Source organism: Gymnogyps californianus, chromosome 2 (genome assembly GCF_018139145.2).
Source record: "Gymnogyps californianus isolate 813 chromosome 2, ASM1813914v2, whole genome shotgun sequence".
Classification (NCBI taxonomy): Eukaryota; Metazoa; Chordata; class Aves; order Accipitriformes; family Cathartidae; genus Gymnogyps; species Gymnogyps californianus.
In genome coordinates this window covers 163,278,249-163,303,357 of record NC_059472.1, presented here as the reverse complement: position 1 = coordinate 163,303,357, position 25,109 = coordinate 163,278,249, and the positions used below count along the sequence as shown (strand labels likewise).

General features: G+C 42.3%; 1 protein-coding gene across 1 annotated transcript in view; it reads left to right on the top strand.

Moving 5' to 3' along the window:
* CRHR2 (corticotropin releasing hormone receptor 2) overlaps positions 1-25,109 on the top strand; it is a 111,859-nt gene that overhangs the window by 37,935 nt on the left and 48,815 nt on the right. The window contains exons 3-5 of the mRNA XM_050891590.1: positions 1,597-1,682; positions 8,035-8,141; positions 24,331-24,448. Of these exons, the coding sequence (XP_050747547.1) occupies positions 1,597-1,682; positions 8,035-8,141; positions 24,331-24,448 (311 nt within the window). The remainder of the gene's footprint in view (positions 1-1,596; positions 1,683-8,034; positions 8,142-24,330; positions 24,449-25,109) is intronic.

Genomic DNA, 25,109 nt, shown 5'->3' with positions numbered 1-25,109 from the left:
TTTAGCCTTCCAGGGAAAATTGCACAAAAAAATTGCACAGAAAATGGCAGTCTATACCTGATTCTTCAGTAAGAAAGAGAGAGAAGTGTGTGAATTTATCTGTAAACTAGTGACAGAAATGGAAACTGAGGTCCTTAACCTTTAGCACAAGTTTCTGTAGTTGACCCAAATGTTACCAGTCATTTTATTTTATTTTATTTTATTTTGGCCTTGTCACTCCAAGAAGAAACAGTGAAAAAGTGCAAATAGACAATAGCAATATGAAATTCAGTGATCTGTATGGATATGGTGTAATCTGGAGCATCTAGGTGAACTGTTCCTTGTTCCTTTCCATGTGGACTTCCCTTCTCTGTAGGAAAAAGCACCTTTTCAAAAGTCTTTCTGCCTTTTTCAATGGCTGTTGTCAACAGCACTTTTAGAAACGTTCAATCTGATGCTTTTATTTGACATCTTATTTTCTTGATGGCTGGGTGCTGAACTAGCACTGAATGACCATGGCAAAGGTCCAAGAAGAAATTGGGTAAAGGGCAGCAAGAACATCATGAAGAGTTCATTAGGAAGTTGTCTGTATGTGTCCTTTGGGGATCTTTCTGAATTTCCTGTTTTATTTTAATTCTCTTGTTTCTAAGACACAGTTCAAAATAAGCATGGAAAAAACCTATTGCTTGGGATTGTATGTGCTTTTGATGGGTGCAGGAAGGTAGTTTGTACAGCAAAACTGCATAGTTTTCTCTCTGAGTTCCTTGGGATGAAGAGGAGTGCTTGCCAGAAATTGAACTCCCCTCCTCGCCCCCAATATTACTACACACAGTTCCCAGAGCTCCTCAGAATGACATTGCAATTGGACATGAAATCTCTCTGCTTCAGAAAGTAATTTGTGATTTTCAGTTACATTCTGGGAGAAATGGCACCTTGGAAAAAGATCAGAAGTGGTTTCTTTTTCACAGAGGATGGGTGAACACATCCTAACCTAGGCGTACGCATTTCTGAAATGTGTTCACAGACATTCTTGTGTGGCCTCCCCAGCCTGCCTGCCCCAGCATTGGGAGACGTGGTTATCTTGCTCCTTTTTCAGGTTCTTTGCAGAAGTTTTACCAATAATGTTGTTGCATAGGAAGACTCTAGAAAATCAGTATCTCCAGGAATGTTTCTTCTAGTTTACAGTGGGATAAATGAGAGGGGAGTAGAGCAATAAGTTTACCGTACACATACCATTCTCCTACATGGAGCACTAAAGATGTAAACCTTTCTGCCAATTTTTGAATACATCATTTAACTGGTTTTTAAAAGACTATACTAACATTAAGCTTTCTCTTGCAACATTCTTACACCTTTGCTGTCTTCTGAACCCATATGCTGTAAGAAAACATTATCAATAACTATCTTTAAATACTTGTTGTCTCTAGATGTGTTTATGTCCTTTAGTTCTCCTCTTCTCTCCTCAGCAGGCTGTTCTAGTCCTCACAGAAGTGGGATAAGTTGATTTGCCTCGTGAATAATCTGTTCTGTTAACCTTTTCTAAAATCGGTGAAATTGCTAGGCTGTTTAAAGTCCAGCACAGAGTGTTCATCTCTCTTTTATTTTGGTCCGTACCAGGAAATGCCTACAGAGAATGCCTGGGCAATGGGACGTGGGCTTCCAAGATAAACTACTCTCAGTGCGAGCCTATTCTGGACGACAAGGTCTGTATTTTTCCCTTCATTCTTCTCAATGACATTTCTCAGCATACATGAATGCAAAGCTAAGCTTAAGATTAACATACTAATTTGGGACTTCTGAGACAGATTCCATTTCTGTCTCTGCAACAAATCCTCCCTGTGAATTCAGGCAAATCACTTACCCTCTCTCCATATCCCCTACTCACATGGTTTTTAAAAAAGGATGCTTTATTACACTCTGTCCCTGATGATGTATGTTTATGCAGATCCTTCCTAGCTTTGTTCAGAGCCTACAGCTGCTACAGTAAATGTTAGTAATAATAACAATAAGACCAAAAGCTTCTTTGGCACTGAAAAATAAGCTTTCACCAGCTGATTCCACCCTGTACCTATCAGTTCTGAGGTCTCATCAACAACTGGCCTTTCCAGATCTCAATGTCGTTTTTCTTTCAGCAAATATGTAAAGGGGCAGCAACAGAAAAATACATAAAAAGCAGACTCGGGTCCCAGCCGTCTTTAAAAGATTGAGCCAGTCTTGCATTATATAGAAGTTTACAGAATGAAATTGGCATATAGGGTTAAGCTCCTTCAGAAAGGCTGCAAGCAATTATGCAAAGTCCTTTTCTTGTCAAAGGTCTCAGCTTTTCTTGGAGGCATCATAGACATTCATCCTCACACAGTTTAAACCTTCAAGCCTTTCATGCCATATTCTCTTTCTCTTCCTCCTGTTTGAGTGCTATGGTGGGACACAAGCGCACATAGGCTTTGTGCTGTCTCTCTGCCAGGGGTGACTTTCCCCTCTAAGAACCAGGCTGGAGCCCAGCAACTCAGGCCTGTTTATGTTTTGGGGTTCATTCCACTCAGTCTGTCATTGGAGTTGTGCCATGCCAGTTGCAAACAGAGAGGAGGAAGACAAGGTCTCACCTGCTGCGGGCTGCTTGCAGAGCTAATCCGGATTTAGTACGCGGGAACTATCTGGACTAGTGCTGCACCCAAAACAGTCACGATGTGCTTTGGCTGTGGCCCAGCATCCATCCTGTAAGCTCCATGTTGTTGCTGAATGTGGGCTTTGACAAGTGAATCAGAAAACAGCAGCTGCTGAGGAGTGCCTACTCTTACCCACTGGCTAGGTAATTTGGTGGTAGCCCACCCCCCCACACCTCCATTTGCTAGAGACTTCTGGAAAGTAAGAAAAAACGTACCAGTACGTGACTGCCATCCAGAGGGACTGATACACGGTCAAGGTGGTCTAGCATAGTGGAGAGGCTCCCATGGCAATTTAAGCTGATCTAAGTTGGGACCACCCCAGTGCAGCCCCTCCTTACATTTCTTTCTCACTTAACATGAAAAACTAAGTTTTTGCTGGGTCATTTTTCAGATTAATCAGTTCTCTGAACCATCTTACTGGTTTATTGCAGGAGTGCTGGGGCCAGCACGACCAAGGGGAGTGAAAGCGTGGCTGGGGTTGAGGGAGATAGCAGACCGTGGTAGCAGACCATCTCTGACTGAAACGGATTTGCACTTCTGTGAAACCACCCTCTTAAAAATGAGCAAGGGGGGTGTGTGTAGCAGCCAGTACTGATTTAGAGAATGGGGAACAGAGCTGGGCGAAGACTCCAAATCTTTGATGTGGTTTAGCTGGTATGGGAAACATGAGCTGATAGTAGCAGTCTGCTGTACCAGCTCAGGAAAACGCTGCTGTATTTTAATGACACTCTTTATGTGTTTGTCTGCATGACTCGAACAGTTGCTATCTCTGCACAAGCAAATACAGAGGACTTTTATTTGAAGAGGCTGGAGAAGTGTTGTGACTAGAGGACAGGATTATTTCCTTTACTCTGTTTTTGCTTTTAAAAACTTTGCAGCTATGGTGATAGCTTAAAACTTCTTAAATAGCATGTTCCTTAAACAGATGACAGTGCAGATGTTCCCCCACCCTTGTTTGCAAAAGCTTAAAAACTCATTTATTAGATCTTCAAAGATTTGCGACAAGCTTTGCAAATATTAATATCTGTGAATATTTTTGAAATCTCTACATAATGCTCAGTGTTACAGATGAATACTTGGGTTGCTTTGCGATCTCAAAAAAAAAAAAGGAAAAATCCCCATGGATTTCCATAATCCTCCATTTTGATTAAAGGTGAGATGCAAGCACATATGTGGGTCTATTGTTATTTATTGACTGATCCTAGCAGATGCTAAGCATCAGCCAGGAGGTACACCCTGTGTTTTGTGTTTATTTTTAGTACAGAAAACAACACTGCTTTCAAGCTTGGCCACTCACAGCCAGAGTGCTAAAGAATTACATGGTTTGACTTCAAATGCAGTGATTGATACATGGGACAGGAACAGGACTTTTAAAGATCAACCCCATGTCCTGTGCTACATGCTTTATGACAGAGCATTGGTAATGTAGCAAGGGAAATTTTAGTTTTTTTCAGCTATGGGTCAGTCTTAGGGGGCATAAGCTCCTGTAACGCACATTCACTGGATTACATTAATACATCATTGCTTTACTTGTGGTCAAGACCTGTGGCAGTAGCTGATAAAACTCTGGGACTGCTTTGCTCCTAGATTCCCACATTGGCTGGAATCTAGTTGCCTGCATGTAGTTACACGGTGTAGTTTAAAGTGTCCCAGTGCGTCTCCATGCATCTGGCAGGTGTGACACAGGCCTTCTGGAATACCTGTGTCCTTCAGCAGCAGCAATTGGAGGTCAGTCACCAGGACCAACTAGGAAGCACAGTCTCCTGAGTGCACCTCAAGAGGCACTAGATGCCTCTGTGTGTGTAACTGTTTCTAGCCCTTGCTTCAGATATTGTTTGAGATGTTGGGTAGATACCCAAATGTAGGTGTCTTAACATCAGACTGAATCCCGTCCTCTGGGATCATCAGTTAGCTCCTTCGCCAGGCACAGGAATCAGGTACAGAAATCATCTTCATCCCACTGGCTGTTTGATGGCATAATGTGTGACAAATGGAAAGCTACTACTCAGCCTACAAGCTCCTGTGTCAAAGGGACCTTTGCTGCATTTGGCACAAATCTGTGCTCTTAGAAGACAAATGAGAGCCTCAGGCAGCAAAAAATACATCTTAGCCTCCAAAAAGAGCTATAAATTAGGAACTTTAGTCTTGTCTATGTGGCCTATGGCAGCATGATATGAATTTGGTTCTGCTAATGTTTTGAGGTGGCTTCAAGCTGTGTAGCTGAGTTAGCACCATGCTGGGCTTAACTTAATGTATCGTGCTTAGGAGCACAGTTACATTAGCCACAGCTACCCAGCTTCCAGCTGGCTCAGAACAGGCAAGCAATGAACTGAGAGGCATCTTGGATGACAGAGATACTTCCCAGTTGCTTCTGAAGGTCTTTGGAGAGGAGATATGGTGTCATTGAACTATACTGGTGATGAGATCATCCTAGCAGCAGGAAGAAATCTGAAGTGACTGAACCGGGAATGGAGTACAGAGCCTCGCAGGAAGATGTGTGCTGTAAACACTGGCAGGACCTGTCAGGAAGTTCTGTTAGAGGGAGAAAGATCCTTGTCATCTGGAGAGCTAAGAGTGCTGTCATTAGGTGGTTATTATTTCAAATCATTGGCTGATTTGGTTTGGACAGGTTAGCAGTCACGTCCTAGCTAAAGCAAAGGAAAAAGTCCTCTAGACAGAATGACTCCGTCATTAGCCTGAAATCTGGCTGCAGGGAGCCCAGTGTGCCTTAGATTTGCAAAGCTGGTGCAGGTAAAGATGTAAAGCTGTGCTTCCTCAGTTTACCTGGTAGAAGCTGGCTGGAAGATAACTGTGCACTGTCTGATGTAACATGATTGTCACGCATAACGTACAGCATGGAAGAGGACTCCAGTGATGTGACCTGCTGTGGTCCAGAGAGCAAGGCTAACAGAGTGTCCAGATCATCTCCTTTTCTATCTCCTTTCTAATGTCACGACCCTTCTTCTAAGCCTGAATAGGATTTAAATCTACATTTTAGTGAAGTGAAACATCTTCCTGGAAGCAGAGGAATATTGGGTAACAGTAGAAGGTTGTTACCATTTTAAATATATCAGTCTTTAAGAGGGTGGGACAGAAAAGAGTTATGCAAGTATTTTACATGAACTGAGCTTTGGCCAACACATGACTGATTCTGGGCACGTGTTTTTCAGCCCTGAAGGTGTTGTCTCCAATTCTAACAGAGATGCAGATTGCGTGTAGGCTGGTGGAAAGCAATCTTGCCACATTGTCAGCTTAGTTTTTCGTAGGCACTGAGGCAGTTCTTGTTTCTATGATATTTGAATTTGCCTTCAGGAAACCTTGTTAGTGTCAGCAATAGAAAAAATAAAAGTCGTGCCTGTTTTTCCTTCAGCATCAGTGCATCAAAGAGGAGCTTCATTATATTTTTTTCCAATTAATTTTCTCATGTTTTGAACTGTACCTTCTTAAAACTTGAGTGAAGTTGAAATAGTGGTTAAGAGCCAAAGGAGGGAGCTGAAAGGTCAGATTCAAAGAGCAGGATCCTTGGCCTAGAGGAAACATTGTCATCTTCCAGAAGATTTCTAGCACTACATGAGCAATTCTGGACCATGCTTTTAGTCATATGGTTTAGTTTTAGGTAGTCGTGCGAGAAGCAGGGAGTTGAACTCAATGATCCTTATGGGTCCCTTCCAACTTGAGATATTCTATGATTCTATGATTCTGTGAATTAAGCAGGAAAGTAAATAAGCAAGGCAGTTTGCCAGCGCACTAGCTGAACAGTACAACATTGCATTTCAGGTCATGCATTTCATAGGCACATCAGGTCAAGTGTGTTTTCTTCCCCTTTAGGTGCCCCTGTGACTTAAGGATAAATAACACTCCGTGTGGAATTCAGATCTTGTAGGTTTGGGTTTTTTTTTTTTCCTCCTCAAGGCTATTCAGAAAATGGGCCTGTGTATGGGGAAGTTTATTTTAGGGGATTTTATAACAGACTTAAAAATACCTCACATGGTTGAGTTCTGTCCAGAAACAGCACATTACTCCATGTGCTGAAGATATAGGCAGGTTTCATCACGAAAATGATTCTGAGAGCCTTGCTCACTCTCTGGCAAAGTGCTGCAAGATGCTATCTTCACAGAACAATGGAACAGATTAACTACAGCTGCTGGTTGTAGTTTCATCCAAACATTCATTCACTGACAAATTCCTTTGACTGGAATAAAATGTTAAGGGAAATTGTTAGAAAAAATGAAGCAAAGGAAGTTCAACCAAAATTAGAAAACTGATACCATTTGCAGGATTTTACTTTTACATTTTTATCACAAGGGAGGAAATTCAGGTGGTTAGTTGTCTCATTCTTCTGAAGGAGAACAACAACCCAAAGTAGGGAAAGATCTGCTTAACCTGAAAAGAAACAAATGCCAAAACTAATAAATAAATAAATATCTTTTTTCAGGGGGATTTATTCTTTAAGTAGCAAACCTCTGTCAATTTTTAACCAGCTTCAGTATTTGTCTGAATAGTGTTTTTCTACTTCCTCCTATCCATCAGGCAAGGAGAGGAGATGCTTCTCTTTTCCCTGAAGCTAGCAGCGGCCCACCAATAAAGAATGTTCCAGTTACTTCAAGGTCAAATTTTGGTCACATCGCTAAATTCACTGATTTAGGTGGGAGCACTTTTGTACTACATTTTTTGTTTACAAGATCAAGAACCTACCAATAATCTCCCCAGCATCCTAGGAAATAGACACTAATACATTAAATTTCACCACATACTTGGGCCGCTGCTAAAAACAACAGGATCTCTGGTTTGTCAGGCTCTCTCAGAACTGAAAGGACACCATCAGATTCCAGCTCTTTCAGTCTGCATTGGTTCTGCCCTCAATTTGAAAGATAAGGATCATAGCTTGCAAGGAATGTACCTCAGAGAAAAATCTGCCTGTATGGAAAGAGCTTATTATTTATTCTTACTGACAACCGATTCATTTTTGTATGAAAACCAAACCATTTGAGTAGGAAAGTAGCATAACCTCGCTCATTAAGACCATGCAGTTTCCTAACAAAATAATGGTTTATAACTTTTGAAACTGTGAGAAGATGTGTCTTTGGTAGCTTTGTCATCCTAAAACGACAAAGTTTTAAAATAGCGTAATAATGAAAATAAGAAGTCCTGAGGAAAATGCAGGAAAAAGGGGGGAAAAAATAACTTTTTTGCTGAGATTTGGAAACCAAGCCTGTACTTCTGTGCCTGGGCAGCATGTTTGGCTTATACATAGGCATCAGCCCTGGGGCTATTATATCATTTTACAGTCAAGAAAAGTAATTACTGTTTCCTAAACTGATTAACTGTTCCTTAATGTCAGTGCTTAGAGAGTCATGCTGATTTAATCATGTTATCTCTTTACCTCCAGAGGAAGTATGCGCTCCATTACAAGATTGCTCTCATCATAAACTACCTGGGGCACTGTATATCAGTAGGGGCCCTTATAGTTGCCTTTATGCTTTTCTTGTGCTTGAGGTGAGTAATCTGTTTGCATGCTTCTAACTTGGTTGGGTGTGTGACACTTACCGGGTTACTCAAGCCCTCTAATAACACTGTCCAGGTCGTGTATGATCTTGAAGAATGGTCATGGCTTTTATGCTCCCAAGCATGTACGTGGTTTCATTGACTGATGCATTCGATGAGCTGAAATGGTGGCTTCTGTGCGTAGGACCTAAAGCCTATTTGTATTCAGGAAGAGAACTGTACATGATTTATTGATGCAGCAAAAAATTCAGTGAGCACAGAGTGCTTCATTAAGGGAAACTGGGATTTGAGTGTGTCAAGTTGCAAGTTTTGGGGGCAAGTTTTCTTTTTTTATAAGGCAGTGCATGATAACATAAGGCATTTTGCATTCCTTCACAGATAATGCCCAGATCTAGACCGAAGGAGACAGAATTAAATCTTTCCATTTTGCTTTGGGTTAATTTCAATTTTTCTTCCATTAAAGAACTTAGAAATTTTCTTAAATAACAAGAGTAGCATCTTTAGAGGAGCTTTATCCCCACCAGTGCTCATGAAATGATGAATGCAAATCAATGATACTGCATAGAAACAATTCCCGTCCCTGGTTCAGTGGTACAGAAGGGAGTTTGTCAGGTCAAATGGATATGTCAGTGAAAGAAAGTCTGTGAAGAAGAGTTAGGGCTACAGGGAGAAGAGGCAGGACAGGAGGGAAGGAAACTTAGTGGAAAGTAATAGGTAGATGTGCATCAGTCATCATATGTATTGTATGTATACAGCCTGAGTCACAGGAATATATTTTAATAGGAATGGCCTGGTTGGATATTTCTGTATTATTTATTGGATTACCTGACTAGTATTTCTGTACTACTTGTGCTGTCTTGTCCAGGAGTGTTCAACCTGAACATAGAACCAACTGCACTAAGAGCTATGCAATGACAATGCTTGAGAAAAATCTTATACAGGGGACAAACAGGTGGAGAACCCCCCCACAGGATTACATCATGGTGATAGACAGTGACCTAAGTGAAAGAATTACTGCTTTCCTAGAGTGGAGCATTGCTACGAAGTCCTATGCTAAGTCTTGCTCTTGAGCATTCCTAACAAGAGGGTCTTTCCTATTAACAACAGGAATCTTCTTTCACTCCAGCATCTATAAACAGAATAATCTATGCTAATGGGAAGAAAAAAAAGCTTAAAACATTCAATGGGAACGTTTATGGTGCATCAGTTTAAACTTCCATTTCAACCTTTTTACTGTGCCTATAATGCTAATTCCCATAGTGCTTGGAGACCTGAATTAATTTACACTGAATAAAGAATGCAAATTATTCATTGTAACTATATTCCCTGCTTTGATGCAGAATCTTTTATAAATGCTTGAGTAAATAACACAAAAACAATTAGATAATGTGGTATAAATATATCCTGCCTCTAACACCAAAGTGGCCTAGCTGATCTCTTTTAAATTGTTCTTCTGGTATCTAAACTTTGACTTTAATATTTAAATTTTGCAGTCAGCTTCAGCATTAAAAATGACTGCAGCAATTAAGCACTTCCCTGTACATGCTGTGAATTAAGATAGTCCATCTTTTCAAATTCCCACTGTATCATGCAAAAAATATCTAGTGTCCAGCCAGCGTTAACCAGCATGAGCTACCTCAGTGTCTGTAGAGTTACACCTGTTTTCGAAAGTTCTAAAGATGCTCCAGTGAAGGCAGTCCAGATTCATGTTGCATTACAGATTTCCCCTACACAAATTCTAGGTTACGCGCACCTTCATCACACTTACCTCTTCAAAGTGTCCCAAGAACAAATCAGTTTTGATAATTGAGTCCTATTATTTGGGGCTTTTTTCCCTGTTTTAGTTTGTATGGAAGAAGGCATCTACTAATTGGGTGAAATGAGAGAATTTTCATAATTCCTGGCTTAAAAATCAATAGAAGACCCTGAAGGCTAGATCTGATAGTCCCACATCTTGGCCCAAAGTAGAAATCTATCAGTTCCTTATTCCTGCCCCACTCCACCCATCTACCTCACTCCATGAGTGCCTGCTGAGAGTGGAGATAGAAGAGACCTCCGGAAAGGCTCAAGTTCTACAACTGCTCCATATTTTTATGCTTCTCACCCATCGCCTGCTTGATTTTCCTTTGCTCTGTTAGTGCAGATGGAGTCCCAAAGGCAGTCCTGTCTGAAGGAAGAGACTGGAGCACACCTGCCATATTGGACCATAACTGCTAGGAAGGCTGTGGAATCTCTCACACTGGAGGTTTTAAGAGCAGGTTAAATATCTGGTTGGCATGGCAAAGAGTAGTGCTTTGGTGATCAACTAGTGAGATGGGTGTTCTGCTTTTGGAGATGAGCTTCACCATTACTGTTGCTGCCCCAGCCCAGGTAGCTGCTGCATGGATGGGAAGCTTAGTCCTCAGTTGTGCTGAAGTGGGAAGGGGAAGGAACTGGATCTAGTCCCTATTCTTCCAAGTCTATTCTATGTCATCTTGTCCTCAGTTCCTGTCTTCCTCAGTTCCTTGTGCAACCCTCTGTCCTCCATTCACAACCCACCCTCCACACCAGTAGAAATGTTCTACTGTCCTAAACTCTAAGGAACCATACACCAAAAGATATTTTGAGGGTCAGAAATCTCAGATGTAGCAGCAAGTAATGAAATCATCTGCCACCTGTGTTTGTGTTGCCAGGAGACCCCAACACAACTGGGAAGAGAGGAGAACTCAGCCAGGGACTCCCTTTTACTGTGAAGACCTATTCCAGTCTTGTTTTCTCCAGTTCTGTCACATATGAACCAATCCTTCCTTCTTGGCTGTGCAATGAAAAATAAGCCAGTAAACATTTCATCTAGCACCTAAATAATAAAAAGTGAAGGCCAACTTATGGGAGAGGGCTTGATTTTTGTTGGCACGCTGACTGAATGGCAATGAGTCATTGAGATAGATAGCTCCTAAAGATCTAAGTCAAGGATAGTTCCTCAAGGTCTCAATGTAGGTGGTCAGAAAAGTGTGAGAGCCATGCTGTCTTTACAATGCAAAGCAAAACAATCACACAAACAAAAAGAAATATGCTGGGAAGGAAAAATGAGGAATTTGTGCATAAACCAAATGTGCTGTAGAGCTGCATTGATGTCCATCGCAGGATCTGGAGAGATTTGCTCAGGGCACTTCACACAGCATTGTTAAATGTATCTGCACTGCTGTGAATCTCATAGTCTGTGTGTTCTCATTAATAGTAAAGGTTTGATCCATCCCTCAGGTGCACGCAGGCAGTTCCTGCTGACACAGCTCTCATTGTCCCACATAATCACATTCTCACACTAGTAAAGCAGAGATTTTCCATAGGAGGAATCCTGCTATCAGTAATACCAATCACGCTGAAGGGAAGGAAAAAAAAAAAAGGCAAAAGGTTTAAAACACTTCTTTTGTTGTTTTGAATCGTATTTTTTCTTAACTGTTGCTGATAATGCAGAAACCCAAATTGCTTTGTCCTGGCTTTTTCCTTGTTAGTGTGCTGTTATACCAGCCTCTGAGGTGGAATAAGAGTCCTTTGTAAAACTCCTGACTTATTATTAAACAACGTGCTGGTAATGGCCAGCAGTGACCTGACTGGATTCAATCAGATGTTTTATTTGTGCAGTAGTGGCCGAAGAAGTAGTACGGGAAGACAGGTATTTGTTCTGGGAAACATCTAAGTCCCTGCTGAGTTTTGAATCCAATAAAGAAGGATGGTGCTGAAAGGAAGATAGGCTGAAGGTTAAAAATGACATATCCTGCTGCACAGGTTGCTTGACAAAGGCAGCTCCAAAAAAACCCAAACCCACAAACATTGTCATAACACCTTTTGTCACTAGTATGGCGGTAATGAAAGCAAATTGAGGTTTGGAGGGAAACTTTGCTTTCCTGTTGCCCCTAAATTTACCTCTTTCTATTTCCCCTTTAAAACATCCGATTTTTTTTTCTCATAGGCCTGAGGCAGTGTCCCCTTTCTTTCTCGTGATTACAGCCAGATTTCCTAAATCTCACATTTTTTTTCTCCCAAAAGACTGAAACATTTCTTTCTTGAAACAACATAGTCATTTTTCTTTTCTTTTTTTCTTTTTTTCCCCCTAACCATTTCCCAGGGTTTAGGAGAGGAAGATCTACTTTCTTTTATCCTCCCCTGTTCCAAGCTCCTTTTAACTGCCTCTTGATCTTCAGTCTGGCATGCAGTTGGTGAGACTGCTGCTGCAGCCCTCTGTTAGTAAGAATGGAAGAGTTTGATTAAATGATTTGTAGAAACCTGTCAGAAGAAACGTGGAGGATCCATACAGAGCAGGTTTCATAGAGCGAGGTGATCTGACACCTATCAGAGCCTAGATACTGAGGATATATCAAGTGGGGAGGTGATTTGCAGAATTAGTACTGATTTGCACTTAAAAGTCATGTGCTATCTGATGTGATTAGAGCGGAGCAGGCTCCAGATCTAAGGCACAGTCCTCCCATACATACATTTCTGTCATAGAGCAAGGGGAAAAAGAGCAAGTCCCAGGACAGGGCATCAACTAACTGAATTCATGAGTTCATGTCAGTGCTCCATTTTCCCCTTCATCTCCTGGCTTTCCACCTAGCCTAGTTAAGTCTATTCCATCTGCCACTTAGAATAGCAGAGCCTTAAATAATGATTCAGGCACATGGCGTTTTTTAAACTTCATCATAAATACCGGTAATTGCAGCGCATGTGTTCGGTGGATGCAATGGCTGTAGGTTTAGAGACAGCGCTCTGTCCCGCCCTGTAATAGTCCATAGTAAAGTTCTCCAAGCAAGGCAGGAATGAAAATGATGGAGCTCTGTAAATAAGCACATATGAAATGAGATGGTCTTCTGTGAATACAAAACATCTGAAGTGCCTGTACTGCCTGAAACCATGTGAAGTGTCTCATCTCATGAACTCAGATAAAGGACAGAAACACATTTCCTATTGATTAACCTTAGGCCAATGTCTTTGCTTCCCACTGCCTTTACTCACCTCCCTCTCATCTCATATCTATATGACTTGTTCTTTAGACTCTTTGTATAGAGTCTACCTAGCGCAAAAACCACAGAGGAGAGCAGAGCCCTCATGAAGTCCTGGAATAATACCAGTAATTAAAAGTGTGCCCAGAGAGCTATATTCTTAAAATGTGGAAGGTTTCATAAGCTGCATCTGAAATAGTGGTATTGTAGCCTAGCAATATGAAGGCTGGCAAGGAGTATTATTGCTACCTATAAATACATCACTGTTGGATAAACATTAGAAACTGAAGAGCTACTTACAATCAAGGACAATGTCAGTGCGAGAAGAAGTGGGTATAGGTGCTCTACAGATAGACTTGTGAGTGGATATTAGAGGATGATTTCCAGCCCAGAGAGCAGAGGGGTCTAGGAGCAATGTAATGGAGGAAAAATTTAACTTGGAGTTAAACTAGAGTTTCAGGAATTTATAAAGGACTTTGACTCAATGACTTTCTTGACCTGAGGTTTGGAGGATCAGGAGGCCACTTCCTATCCTGTGCTTGAAATATGTTCCTAGTGGTATATTTCTGTTGATGCCAAGATTTTAGCCATGAGGCAGTGTTTTTGGAGATGGACGCTAACTTGTTTGAATTCTGGTAATAGAACTGCTCTGTGCAAGATCAGATCTATGTTGACTGACTAGCTAAAACTTGTCTGTGCTCTGTTCTCCTTTTGATGGTGATGGAATGGTTTTGGGAACAGTGGAGTAAGCCTTGCAACTGTTCCAAGGTTTCAGAGGAAGGAAGAAAGCAAAGTTTGGTCTTTACAGTTTAGATATGAGTCATGCTCAGGAGTATAATTTACTTCAAAAAAGAACATGTCCTGAGTCATCTCTGGGAAGGAGAATCAGAGAAGATGTTTTCAAGCCTAGATGCTTAGAGTTACCCACTACAAATGCACCTGCAGGTGTTCAAGTATTAAACGGTTCAATTTCAGTTTCATCCAAGGAATTGCATATCTACATCCCTCACTAACTCCACTGTAGTTGTTCAGCACCCAACCACCTTCTCTTCTGTCTAATCTAAAAGATGAATACTGCTGCTTCACATTACTCTGTCAAGTAAAACACAAGAGGTGGAAAATCCCTGATTTGTGTCACCCCTAAATGGGGTGTGTACGCTCCTGCTAGCATGTGGACTGCCTCTGCATGTTATGGAAACAGCAGCTTCCTTGGGGAGGTGCCCAGGTTGAACCACGGGAAACATTTCCGCACGCACAGTGAGCACCGTGAGGCTAACAAATTTAGACCAAGCACAGGAATTAATATTTGGAAGGAGCAGGCTAGAAATGATCCTATATGGTCCTTCCTGAATTTCTGGCCAAATACTCAAAAATAATGAAATATTTCACGCTATGTTTTGGTGGAAATGAGGCCAAGAAGAGTGTGAAGAGCAGCATCAGTGCCGCAGACTTTCCTCCTTGGTTTATCCACACAGTATCTGCACAGGTAGATAATGTAATAAACATTGCTAATTGTATAATTGTATTAAAAGAAAAAAAACATAACCCCTGAATTCCCTAGCTGGTCATTTAAATTAATTTTCTTTCAGATTTTTTTTTTTTTTATAATCCCACAAGGGGATTATGAATGAGGACATGCTGTGCACTCTTATATTTCCCAAACAGTAGCTGTAAGCCAGATCAACCACTATCAGCTCTCAGTGTCTGGCTTCTGAAGTCCTAACTCTAATTTGTGCAATCCAGCTGCAATGGTCACTCTTCATAGAAAACATTCACCCTTCCACAGTCTGAACTGATAACCAGGACCTGTGTCAACAGGGCAATGTCATAGATAAACCCCAGAGGGCTGTAGCCATGGACTGTGCCCCTGCTACTCTAAAGCTGGTTTGTTATGGGGTACTAAAACCTGAGCTGTAAGGTAGCTTCTGCTAAAAAGATACTTTACAGCCCCGTTTCCTCTTTGGTTCAATAATGACTGACATCTGATCTCCATTTAGCAAAGCAAATTAGAGCAGATTCCTAAATCTTTTTTCAACCAGCTAAACCACAAACACATGCTGTACTAAATGAAGTCATCTGTATCTGACTTTGTCATTCCTGTGAAAATAACAGAGGAATTTTCTCCAGTGGAAGAGCTGATTGCACAGTCAAGATTGGAGCCATATTCTTAGACTGGAGTATCCAGTGCCTGGGTTCAATTAGCCCATATTTAACCACAGAGTTCTCAGGGGCAGCATTTCTCTTTGTACACTGGCTAGGAACAAAGCACAGGCTGATGTAGTGTCCTATAGTTATCCATACTGTTCATTGTTAGCATGCTCATGGGTAGTTTGCAGAGGGCAAACCCTGTTCACCATGCTACGCAGCCAGACAGTGCTGGGCACAAGCACTGACAGTGAACACAGGCAGTCTGGTCCTGCCCCGGGGCTGTCCTGCCTGTGGTCCTGTTCCGTGTTGTGTTGGCTGCATCCTTCCAACCCTAGGAACATCAGTGCTTTAAGCCTTTGTGTCTAAAGCAAGCAGAATGCCCCGTGTCTTGTGATTAAAAATTGGCTTGAAGGCAGCAAAAAGCAGCTTTAGAAAAGGCTTAGTGGAGCACAGATGGTTCCACAATGGGTGTGTTTTTAGGGTCTATGCACATCCTAAACACTAATGGAAGCTGCTGCTTCTCCTCTTCACCTGAGCATTTCACCCTTGTCCTCGTAGTAAAGCTGTTATTCTCTTCCAGGCTTTTCGTTCTTCCCTTGCAACTGCCCCTGGCATTTCCTGTGGGAATATTTATATTCCCCCAGGCAACTGCCACCAAGAAGCTCATTTTCCCTGCCAACCTCTCCAGCTGTTTTCCCCATCTGTAAGCATTAGGAGTACCAGAATATATACACTGCTTGAACATGAGCACGCAGGGGAAACCTCAGGGGAGGCCTCCATGTGGATGAAAGCAAATAGGCCATGACAGGCACAGAGCCTGGGAAATAACTTGCTGTCAGGTATTCTTCTCACTCCATGCCATTTATGGCTTGTCCATGGGCTTTGCCTGCCCTAGAAAAGACTAAAAGGGAAAAATATTTTTTCAAGTATTGTCCATGATTCTCCTTCCTGCTTGTTCAACAGTCATGGAATGGAAGGGATTCCAGCAAAGCGTGCTCAGATTTCTCCTGCCAACTGTTTTCAGACAGACTTTGGGACAGCAGTCTTAATTGAACATCATTATTAATGGAATATTACATGAATTAATAGAAGGTTTCCAAGCTTCTTTATTAAAGTTATCATTTGCAATGATTTCCATGCAGATGATTCAACTAATTCAGCTAGCTTTCAACCATGCTGGCACATTATTATGATTGCTAATGTTAATTGTTTGTGTCATGCTTTGAATCAGAAAATAGTAGCTCTGCACATCCCAGAAGAAAAATACCACTGTATGGATAAAGCGAGAAGAAAAAACATAAGTCAACAGAAGGACTACTCTGAGTTTTACCAGTGCTATTTTAGAAACCCTCTTATAGTGCTCCATTTCTGAATCAGTGAGGCCACCTGTACAGAAAGAGTTGATAAGATTTTCTGCCTTTTCAGATCTCAGCATTTCCCAAGTCAAAAGAATGGATTTTCTAATTCTCTGCTTTCTGTATCCAACCATACAATTAAGGTCATTTGACAGAAATAATGCGCAGAGTGTCCTTTCTCTACCAACAATCAGAAACTCTTTCTGCCCACCTCTGACACAGGCTGCAGTCAACTGCTGGAGAATTTTGCTTTTTTTTTCATTTGCTGCTATTGTTCCTAATGTGGAAGCCTGGTTATGACACCCTGCTCACCAAGCAGTTCAGGATGCCGGTCGTATGATACTGAGTCAGGGAATGACATTTGGGCTTGAAACATGATCTGTTCTCAAATTGAATACAGAGGTCATCATGTGTAATTTCCCACCATACACCTGGCTTTTGATTTACTAATTAGGAAGGCCAAAGAGAAATATGTTTGCTTTCACCTTAATTGCTTCTTTGTGTCTAACCTCCTGCTGCAGAGCTGAAGCTAACGCTTTTATGAGTCTCTCTGTGTGTGCAGTGAATGGGAGGCATGTGCTCCCAGATCATCTTATCTGGTTTTGGCCAGCACAACCAGAGACATACTCTGGAACTCTCAACTCACTGGAACACAAACGTTTTCCTGTACCATTGTCCCCAGATTGCTGTAAATATAGAATCATAGAATCATAGAATGGTTTGGGTTGGAATGGACCTTTAAAGGTCATCTAGTCCAACCCCCCTGCAATGAGCAGGGACATCTTCAACTAGACCAAGTTGCTCAGAGCCCTGTCCAACCTGACCTTGAATGTTTCCAGGGATGGGGCATCTGCCACCTCCCTGGGCAACCTGTTCCAGTGTTTCACCACCCTCATTGTAAAAAATTTCTTCCTTATATCTAGTCTGAATTTACGTTCTTTTAGTTTAAAACCATTACCCCTTGTCCTTTCGCTTTAGGCCCTACTAAAAAGTCTGTCTCCATCTTTCTTATGGGCCCCCTTTAAGTATTGAAAGGCCGCAATAAGGTCTCCCTGGAGCCTTCTCTTCTCCAGGCTGAACAGCCCCAACTCTCTCAGTCTTTCCTTGTAGGAGAGGTGTTCCATCCCTCTGATCTTTTTTGTGGCCCTCCTCTGGACTCGCTCCAACAGGTCTATGTCTTTCCTGAGGACTCCAGAGCTGGGCACAGTACTCCAGGTGGGGTCTCACCAGGGCGGAGTAGAGGAGCAGAATCACCTCCCTCGACCTCCTGGTCACGCTTCTTTTGATGTAGCCCAGGATGTGGTTAGCTTTCTGGGCTGTGAACGCACATTGCCAGCTCATGTCCAGCTTTTCATCCACCAGTACCCCCAAGTCCTATAATATATAAATATATAAACATAAAGCAAGGTACTTCATAACTCAGTCTCCTGTGAAAATATGCTGTCACTTGCTACACTCTTCTATCCAAAGCCTCACATCCTTAGCCTTGAGGCAAGTGGCCGTACTCAGAACAATGACTCCTGGCAAAACGTCCTGCCTGCCTGACATGAGGACACCTCTGCCCAAACCAGCAGGAGTGGCAGAGCAGCAGGACTCCTGTGCGGCAGGCCCTCGGCGGAAACTCTTGCCTTGTCAGAAGCAGTCGTCCGGAGATCACTCAATAGGAGGCAAAGCACTGGTTCTTAAGAAATCACGAGGAGCCAATAAACCCTTTCACTTACAGAACCAAGATGCTTCCAGTGGCAGTAACTTTTCTCCCTCTGAGTCAGAAACTGTAAGTCCTTCTTTTCTCTCCTTTTCAAGGAAATCCTTTTCCTTCTGCCTGCTCCTTCACTCAGTGTCACATACACTGCTTGCCTGTGTCTGTCTGACACTACTTGCTGTATTTCAGGGGGATATTTCAGGCCCAAAATCTGCTGTCAGGCACAGCCAGAAGTGAAATTGCTGCACGAACTGTGCTACTTCAGGAGCACATGTTGAGATACTCCAACCACTCCTCCTAGCTTGCTCCCACAGCCCATGGGACTAGCAATTCCCTGCTGTCCAGTTCCAGGCTCTTTTTATCCCTCCTCCCTGCAACTCCCAGAGGACAGGAGGGAATGTAGTTGTGAGGAAATGCCTCCTCATCCAGCCCTTGGGAGGGGACAGGCAAGCAGAGAAGAGGAACCAACATAGACAAACGTATTTTACCATGAATAATAGCTTATGAGCTTTTCATTCCATCACGTTAGTAGAATAAACCATGGCCTGACCCCAGTGAACATAAACCACAAAAGGAGTTCAGTGACTCCTATGAGGAGTTGGGGCCACCAACAGCGTGATTTAATGTGATTAAATGTGGTTTCTAAATCAGGAATATCTTAAAACATCTGACTACCAGAAGTAAGGAGGTAAGAGCAAGGAACAACTAACAGTCTACCTCCCCTGTTGCCCATACTGTTTCCCAAACTGTCTTTTACTGATCACCATTGGGGACTGAGTCACAGCCTACATGGCTCATTGGTCTGACTGAATATGGAAGTTCTTATGTCTTTATGTTGTGGCCTCAGTCTTTAAGTCTGTTCTGACTGAATTGCTACAACCTCTTTTCTTATTCCTTCCGTCCTTCGACCCATGCACCAGGGAAGAGTTAGTAGAAGTGTCCAGCCAAGGCCTTGACCAACACTTTTTGTCTGAAAAGGATCAGGGCAGGAAGCAAATACAGGAAGAGTCTCTTTAATGGAAGCCTGTAGCCTCAGTCCATGGTGTCTTGTGATGTGCCAGCCTTCAGGCTCTCTGGGATGGTGACTTGTGCTGCTGTTCTTGGAAGCTGGGCTACACTTGCACCATTCAATCCACATCAAGGGTGGTAAAACAAGTGGAGATGGCATAAACAATGTTACCTGACATGAAGATGAATATGAAACCTTCTATCATCTGATCTTTGAGGCTAGAGGACTTTAAATGGCTCTGTAATTCACAATTTCTTCCTAGCGATGCTGTAATTGTGTCTGAAGCAGCCGTTCAGCACCCAGGCCCCTCATCTCCCATTTCTCCCCTCTCACATGACTCTTTGCCCTCTTGAAAAGGTAGCTCTCTGCTGTCTCTGCTCTCATTTTCCTGATGTTGTCACTGCCACTCTCCAAATTGTGATATCTCCCTACTGAGGTAAGAATAATCCCAAATTTCTTAGCTTCTGAGTTGTGAGGGAATGCTTTCATGCCAATCACTGTGACTCTAGGAAAGCTCAATTTGCTAACTTATAATACAGCTCAATGTGTTTCAAATTCCACCTCCTGCCAGTTACAATGATGTGATGTGAACTCCTTTTCAGTGCTGCCTGTGAGGGCAGTTATTGCTGTTTCTGGAGCACAGGCTTGCTTACTTTTTCACTCCACAGAGTGAAGGCAATAACTGGTCAAGGAGAAAGAAACTGTGGAGCTCGTTGTCATAGAATACTATTATGACTGTTTAGCAAGTTTTCAAAAAGGGACAGGTCAATTTCATGAATAACAGGAGTATTTAAATTTAAATTAAGGCTTATAAATTCAAGCTAGCTTCCATCTACCAAGAGCCAGGAAAAGACCTGTGGAGGACAAATCACCCCTATGAGTATTATGAGTTTCTTCCTCAGGCTTTGAGATGAGCAAGTATGACAAGGTCAGCTTTGTCCTTTCACCAAACATTAGCTGCGCCGCAGGTCTCCTATTACTAGCTTTGTTGCCCAATTTGGGACATGTCCTTCATTCACTGTCCACCTCAGACTCCAATCTGGCTACACAGGTAAACTTTATGCACAGGGTAAGCTCCTGAGCACAGTGGAACAGTCTCTTGTGAATAGTGCCTGAAATGAGGGGACCCTCACCTCCAGTCAGTATCCCTCTAGATGCTTTACCCATACTAAATTGCATTAATAACATTCACCAGCAGTGCCTGTAAGTGAGAGCAGCTTTCTCAGGTGGCTGGCAAGAGGTCTTTCCCTTCTTCCATCGATTGACTTAGCTGCAGTCCTCCACTGCTGTGCCCTGCAGCCTCCACACGCTATATTAACCCTGCTGTTTCTCGCTCCCCAGTATGAACCTGACACAGTTATTTCTCAAGCTTTTCCTGCCCTTGGCTATGAATTGCATTACTGCCACTGTGATTTCTGTGCTAGTAGTAGTAGTTAGGAGACAGAAACAAACAGAAACCATGTGCTCTGGGCTCTCTACAAATAAAAACAAACTTTGAGTCTTCAGTTGAGACTTACTAAAAGAAAAGGAAAGGGAAAAACAAAAAAAAGGGAAAAGGTTAAAACCATTCTGTGCCTGGGGTCACATCACTGCCTGAGCCATTGAGAAACTCTGCGGCACTTTCAGACATGTGTTTCTCAGCCTGACTATGCTGATGTTTCCATTAAAACCCTAACTGCTATTAGCACCAGCAGAGTATCAACATCACAGAAGCAAATCCTGCCCCTCACCTGTTTGTGCTGCTTTGCCAAGGCAGCAATGTGGTGGGGAACGTGACTGGGGAGAGACTGCAGCCGGAAAAGCAAAATGCTTGCTCTACAGCCTCTTGTTCATTGCTCTGTTAGCCCCAAAGACCTGAAGCTTTTTAGCAGGTGAAGGCATCTGCTTACCATCTGTGCCATGCACAGAGTGTCTCAGAAAGGGAATGAGGCCATGGTACAAGGTTGCTGATACCCAAAGTATGGCTTTTGCTAAAGGTAGTGGGACATGGGAGCCAAGTGTCCCTGTTTCATGTCCAAAGCATTATTTGACAAGGCTTCAGGCTTCATTTTGGTAAATTCCTACTGCTGGCCACATTTATACTTTACTTAATTTTACACCAGGAACACATCTTCCCTCAGCATATATGGCTTTTTGAAAACAAGGAGAGTTTTGATCACAATTATCTGTAGAGCCTGGGAGTTCCCAACACAGATCAGACCCTCTCGCTCTGGGTCCTGAACAGACATCACTAAAAGTTTACCTCTGTCCCAAGCATCTTGCAATCCAAACAAAAGCCAGTGGCTAGATGCAGACTGATGGGCAAAGAAGACAAAACAGTATGAACCAAGAAGTAGTAAGGAGGGCAAAGATCATGAAGCCAGTAGATGCTGAGTTTGTCTTTATATTCAGACACAGAAGACAATGTGGGTTTGATGACTAGAATCCTACTGAAGGGAAAAGCTTTTTTTATGAACTGAACCAAAAAGTCTACAACTATTTGTTTGATCCTGTTTGCCTCTGCGGCCAGTCCAACGTCCTGCTGTAAGTCTTGTGGGAATAAGGTTTCTTCCAACCAGATTTAGTGATGTTCCAGTATATGGGGTGATTAAACTACATCTAAATGGAGGCATGCAGCAAGGATTTTTTTTCCACTCCTTTATCTTCTCTTTGTCAAGAAATACATTTGGGTGGCAAGTGTGCTGGATCTGTTTTGTTGTTAGAGCTCTCAAAAGCAATTAATTTCATGTCAGTAACTCTACAATTTGACCTGAATTTCCTCAGTTTCTAGTCCCCTGCCTCCCTCTCCCCCTAGAAGCAGTGTCTCAAACTCCTTCCTTAATCTGCTAATCCTTAACCTGAAGGGAGTGAATAAAACATCTAGATGAACAGCAGCCGCAGGACATTTACATGCAGAATGATCAAGAGAGAACAGACCTTAATAGCATGTTTCGAAGTCTGTCCAGAGCCAGATGGGTTCCTGGGGTTCAGCATGAAAGGCAGTAGGTGTTGGCTGCCTAGTTTCTTTGAAAGCCTAACCATGAACCTTTGCCTTTTGTTAGAAGTGAAATTTTCAAAGTGAGACATGTTCCCTGGTAGCACAGGTTACACTGAGAGCATCGCTTTTGGGGTTTGTAGGCTAAATAAAAGTGAATGGATCTGAGCAGCTGGGGATCTGTTTTCCAAATTGAGTGCAGTCATGAGTTGCTGAGGCTCTCAAAACCAAATACCAGTTTCATACCCGGAGCCTGAGTTGTTAAACTCAGAAGCTGTTTTAACATTCACTTAGTAGGGTTATACCTATGAGCATCTTTCTGTAAGTTGCAGTATCATATGTGGGAGATGTTCTGTTTGTTTTTTTGCTGGATTGCTGTGAAATCTTTGAGAGATTTGTGAGGCTGAAGGACGTAATAGAATTGTTTCTGGCCCTGAGACTGACTAATCGAGTCCTAGGAAAAGTACAGTAAGTGTTCTATGATAGCAAAGTAGTGTTTGTTATTAAGAAGGCTGCCTTGTTTGTCATGCAAAATCCTGAGGCAGCAGCAAAGTTGGTTACTGGATTGTGCCTTTTTGCTGTCACTGGGATGAGCTACAGTCAGTTGCAGTTGAGCAGGTTTGAGAACACCACTTTCTGTGTTTGTCCCATGTTGTTTGACAGCTTCCTTTGCAAGCAGGGGGACTGATACGGCAAATGCAGAATCCTAACCTGATGATCCCGGGAAATGCACTGGCTGTTTGAACCCCTGTGGAAGTGATTTTAATAACTGGAGTGTTTTGCATTTAGCTGAGAAAAGATTGTTTCATTGAAGACTCTGTAACTGCAAAACTGCAACTTGGCACTTGCCTTCCTTTACCGTTTCACAAAGAATGAGAAGACAAATGGTCTTATCTTAGATGACTGAATCTGTAATGAGTAACTTTCTGTCTAGCTTCAGTGATACTTTTGTTGCTGGCATCAGCATCATGCACTTGCTGCCTCCTGGAACCATTTTCAGCAGCAAGCGCTATTTAAGATGTCCCCTTCTGTTTTATGGCACTGTGTCCCAACTTATTGTAGCTCATATTTTACATTGTGCTTATATTTTACATTGCATCTGAATGGGGGCTGGGGAAGGACTGAAAACAGACACAAATATTTTCTGGTGAAGGAGAATATGCAGCTCTACCTTCTTTAAGAAAGCTTGGTACAGCCAACTGAGCCCAGGACTGAAAACCAGGCAGTCCATGCTCTCCTATTTCATTAATGGGTCTGAAAACTTTGAACTTCACACAGGCAAGCCTGTTCAAGAGACTAACCGAATGTAAACTATTCCAGTTTTGCTACTCCAGCACAGATATTTGTCACCAAATCTCCTTCTGTGAACAATGCAACAGGCTCCAGTGCAGCCTGGTTGTTTAGAGGCTTATCAATTCTAGTTGACATTATAATAGAGCTGATGGGATGGAGTGGAGGGGAGCAAAAATGATAACCGAGGATGAAATCACCATTTGAATATATGAGTCTTTCGAGTAGATCCTGTTTCACCTGCTTGAATTGATTCTGGTCCAAGGGAGCTCATGTTCTCAAGACAAATTGTTGTACATGGCTTTGCGAAAGTTATGCTGTGGTTTCTGGAAGAAAGGTATATAGCAAGAAAAAGAAGCACAGATGTTGCCATCCTCCTGTTGCTGTTTTATATTTATGTCATTTATTTGTGTTGTGACTACACTGCAAAAAAGTTTTGGCTTTGGCACTGGCTGTGCAGTTTACCCTGAGAGCCAGAGAATGGGACCAGACCCAGATATGCTTACTGGTAAAGGTAGAAGCTACAGCCAGCCTCATAGACTGTTACTGCTGACCCACTGGACAGACAAACCTCCTGTTTCATAGTGTAAGAGAGGTAATGGAGGGGGATAAACCATGAGGAATTTTGCAAGTGAACAGAATTAGCTTGTTTATTTTATATAGTCATTAATGTGTATGTGTATATATTCGCTATATATGATGATTTAAATGTATTTCCCTGTTTAGGAGTATCAGATGCCTGCGGAATATTATCCACTGGAACTTGATCACCACATTCATCCTGAGGAACGTGATGTGGTTTCTGCTTCAAATGATAGATCACAACATACATGAAAGCAATGAAGTAAGTGCTTGGAGGTAGCATGTCTCTGCCCTGTAGTTTAGGGGCAGGCAGGGATGCTGAATTTGTTCAACTGATAGAAATATTACAAAGGACACCTGTCCACATGCTCAGAGTGACTTTCCTGTAATTTCAAAAAGATTAAGAAAATGAGCTTAGATTTGCTAAATTTTCATTTATTTCCTCATTACTGAATATCAAAGGGGTTTTTTAAAGTAAAAATCCCACCCAAAATCTTCTCTCTTATCTTCATTGACCATAGATACTTTCCAAATTTATATACTGTGAGACACAGTATTGTGCAAGACACTAAATTTGGTGGTTCTTGAACATTTTGGTCAGGGCATCTTACAGTGATATGCACCTGTGTAGGGAAAGCATTCATTCCAGAGGACAACATCTCCATGAACAGGGTACAGAAATAATTGATTTGGCTGTTGAGGCTCTGAGTCAGCTACTTTGCCTGATGACAGTGGGCACCTTGCTGCCTAGAGTCGGTGGGACTTCCAAGAAAATAAGAAATAGGGCCTGAAATAGTACAATTTGTCCTTGTTGATATCTTTGTGGGGATTTTTACAAAATTCCATTTTTCTGCTAATCCCTTGTTCACCGTGCTGGCCTTGAGGATGAAGTTCTGTGATATGGGCTGCATCCAGCAGCAACT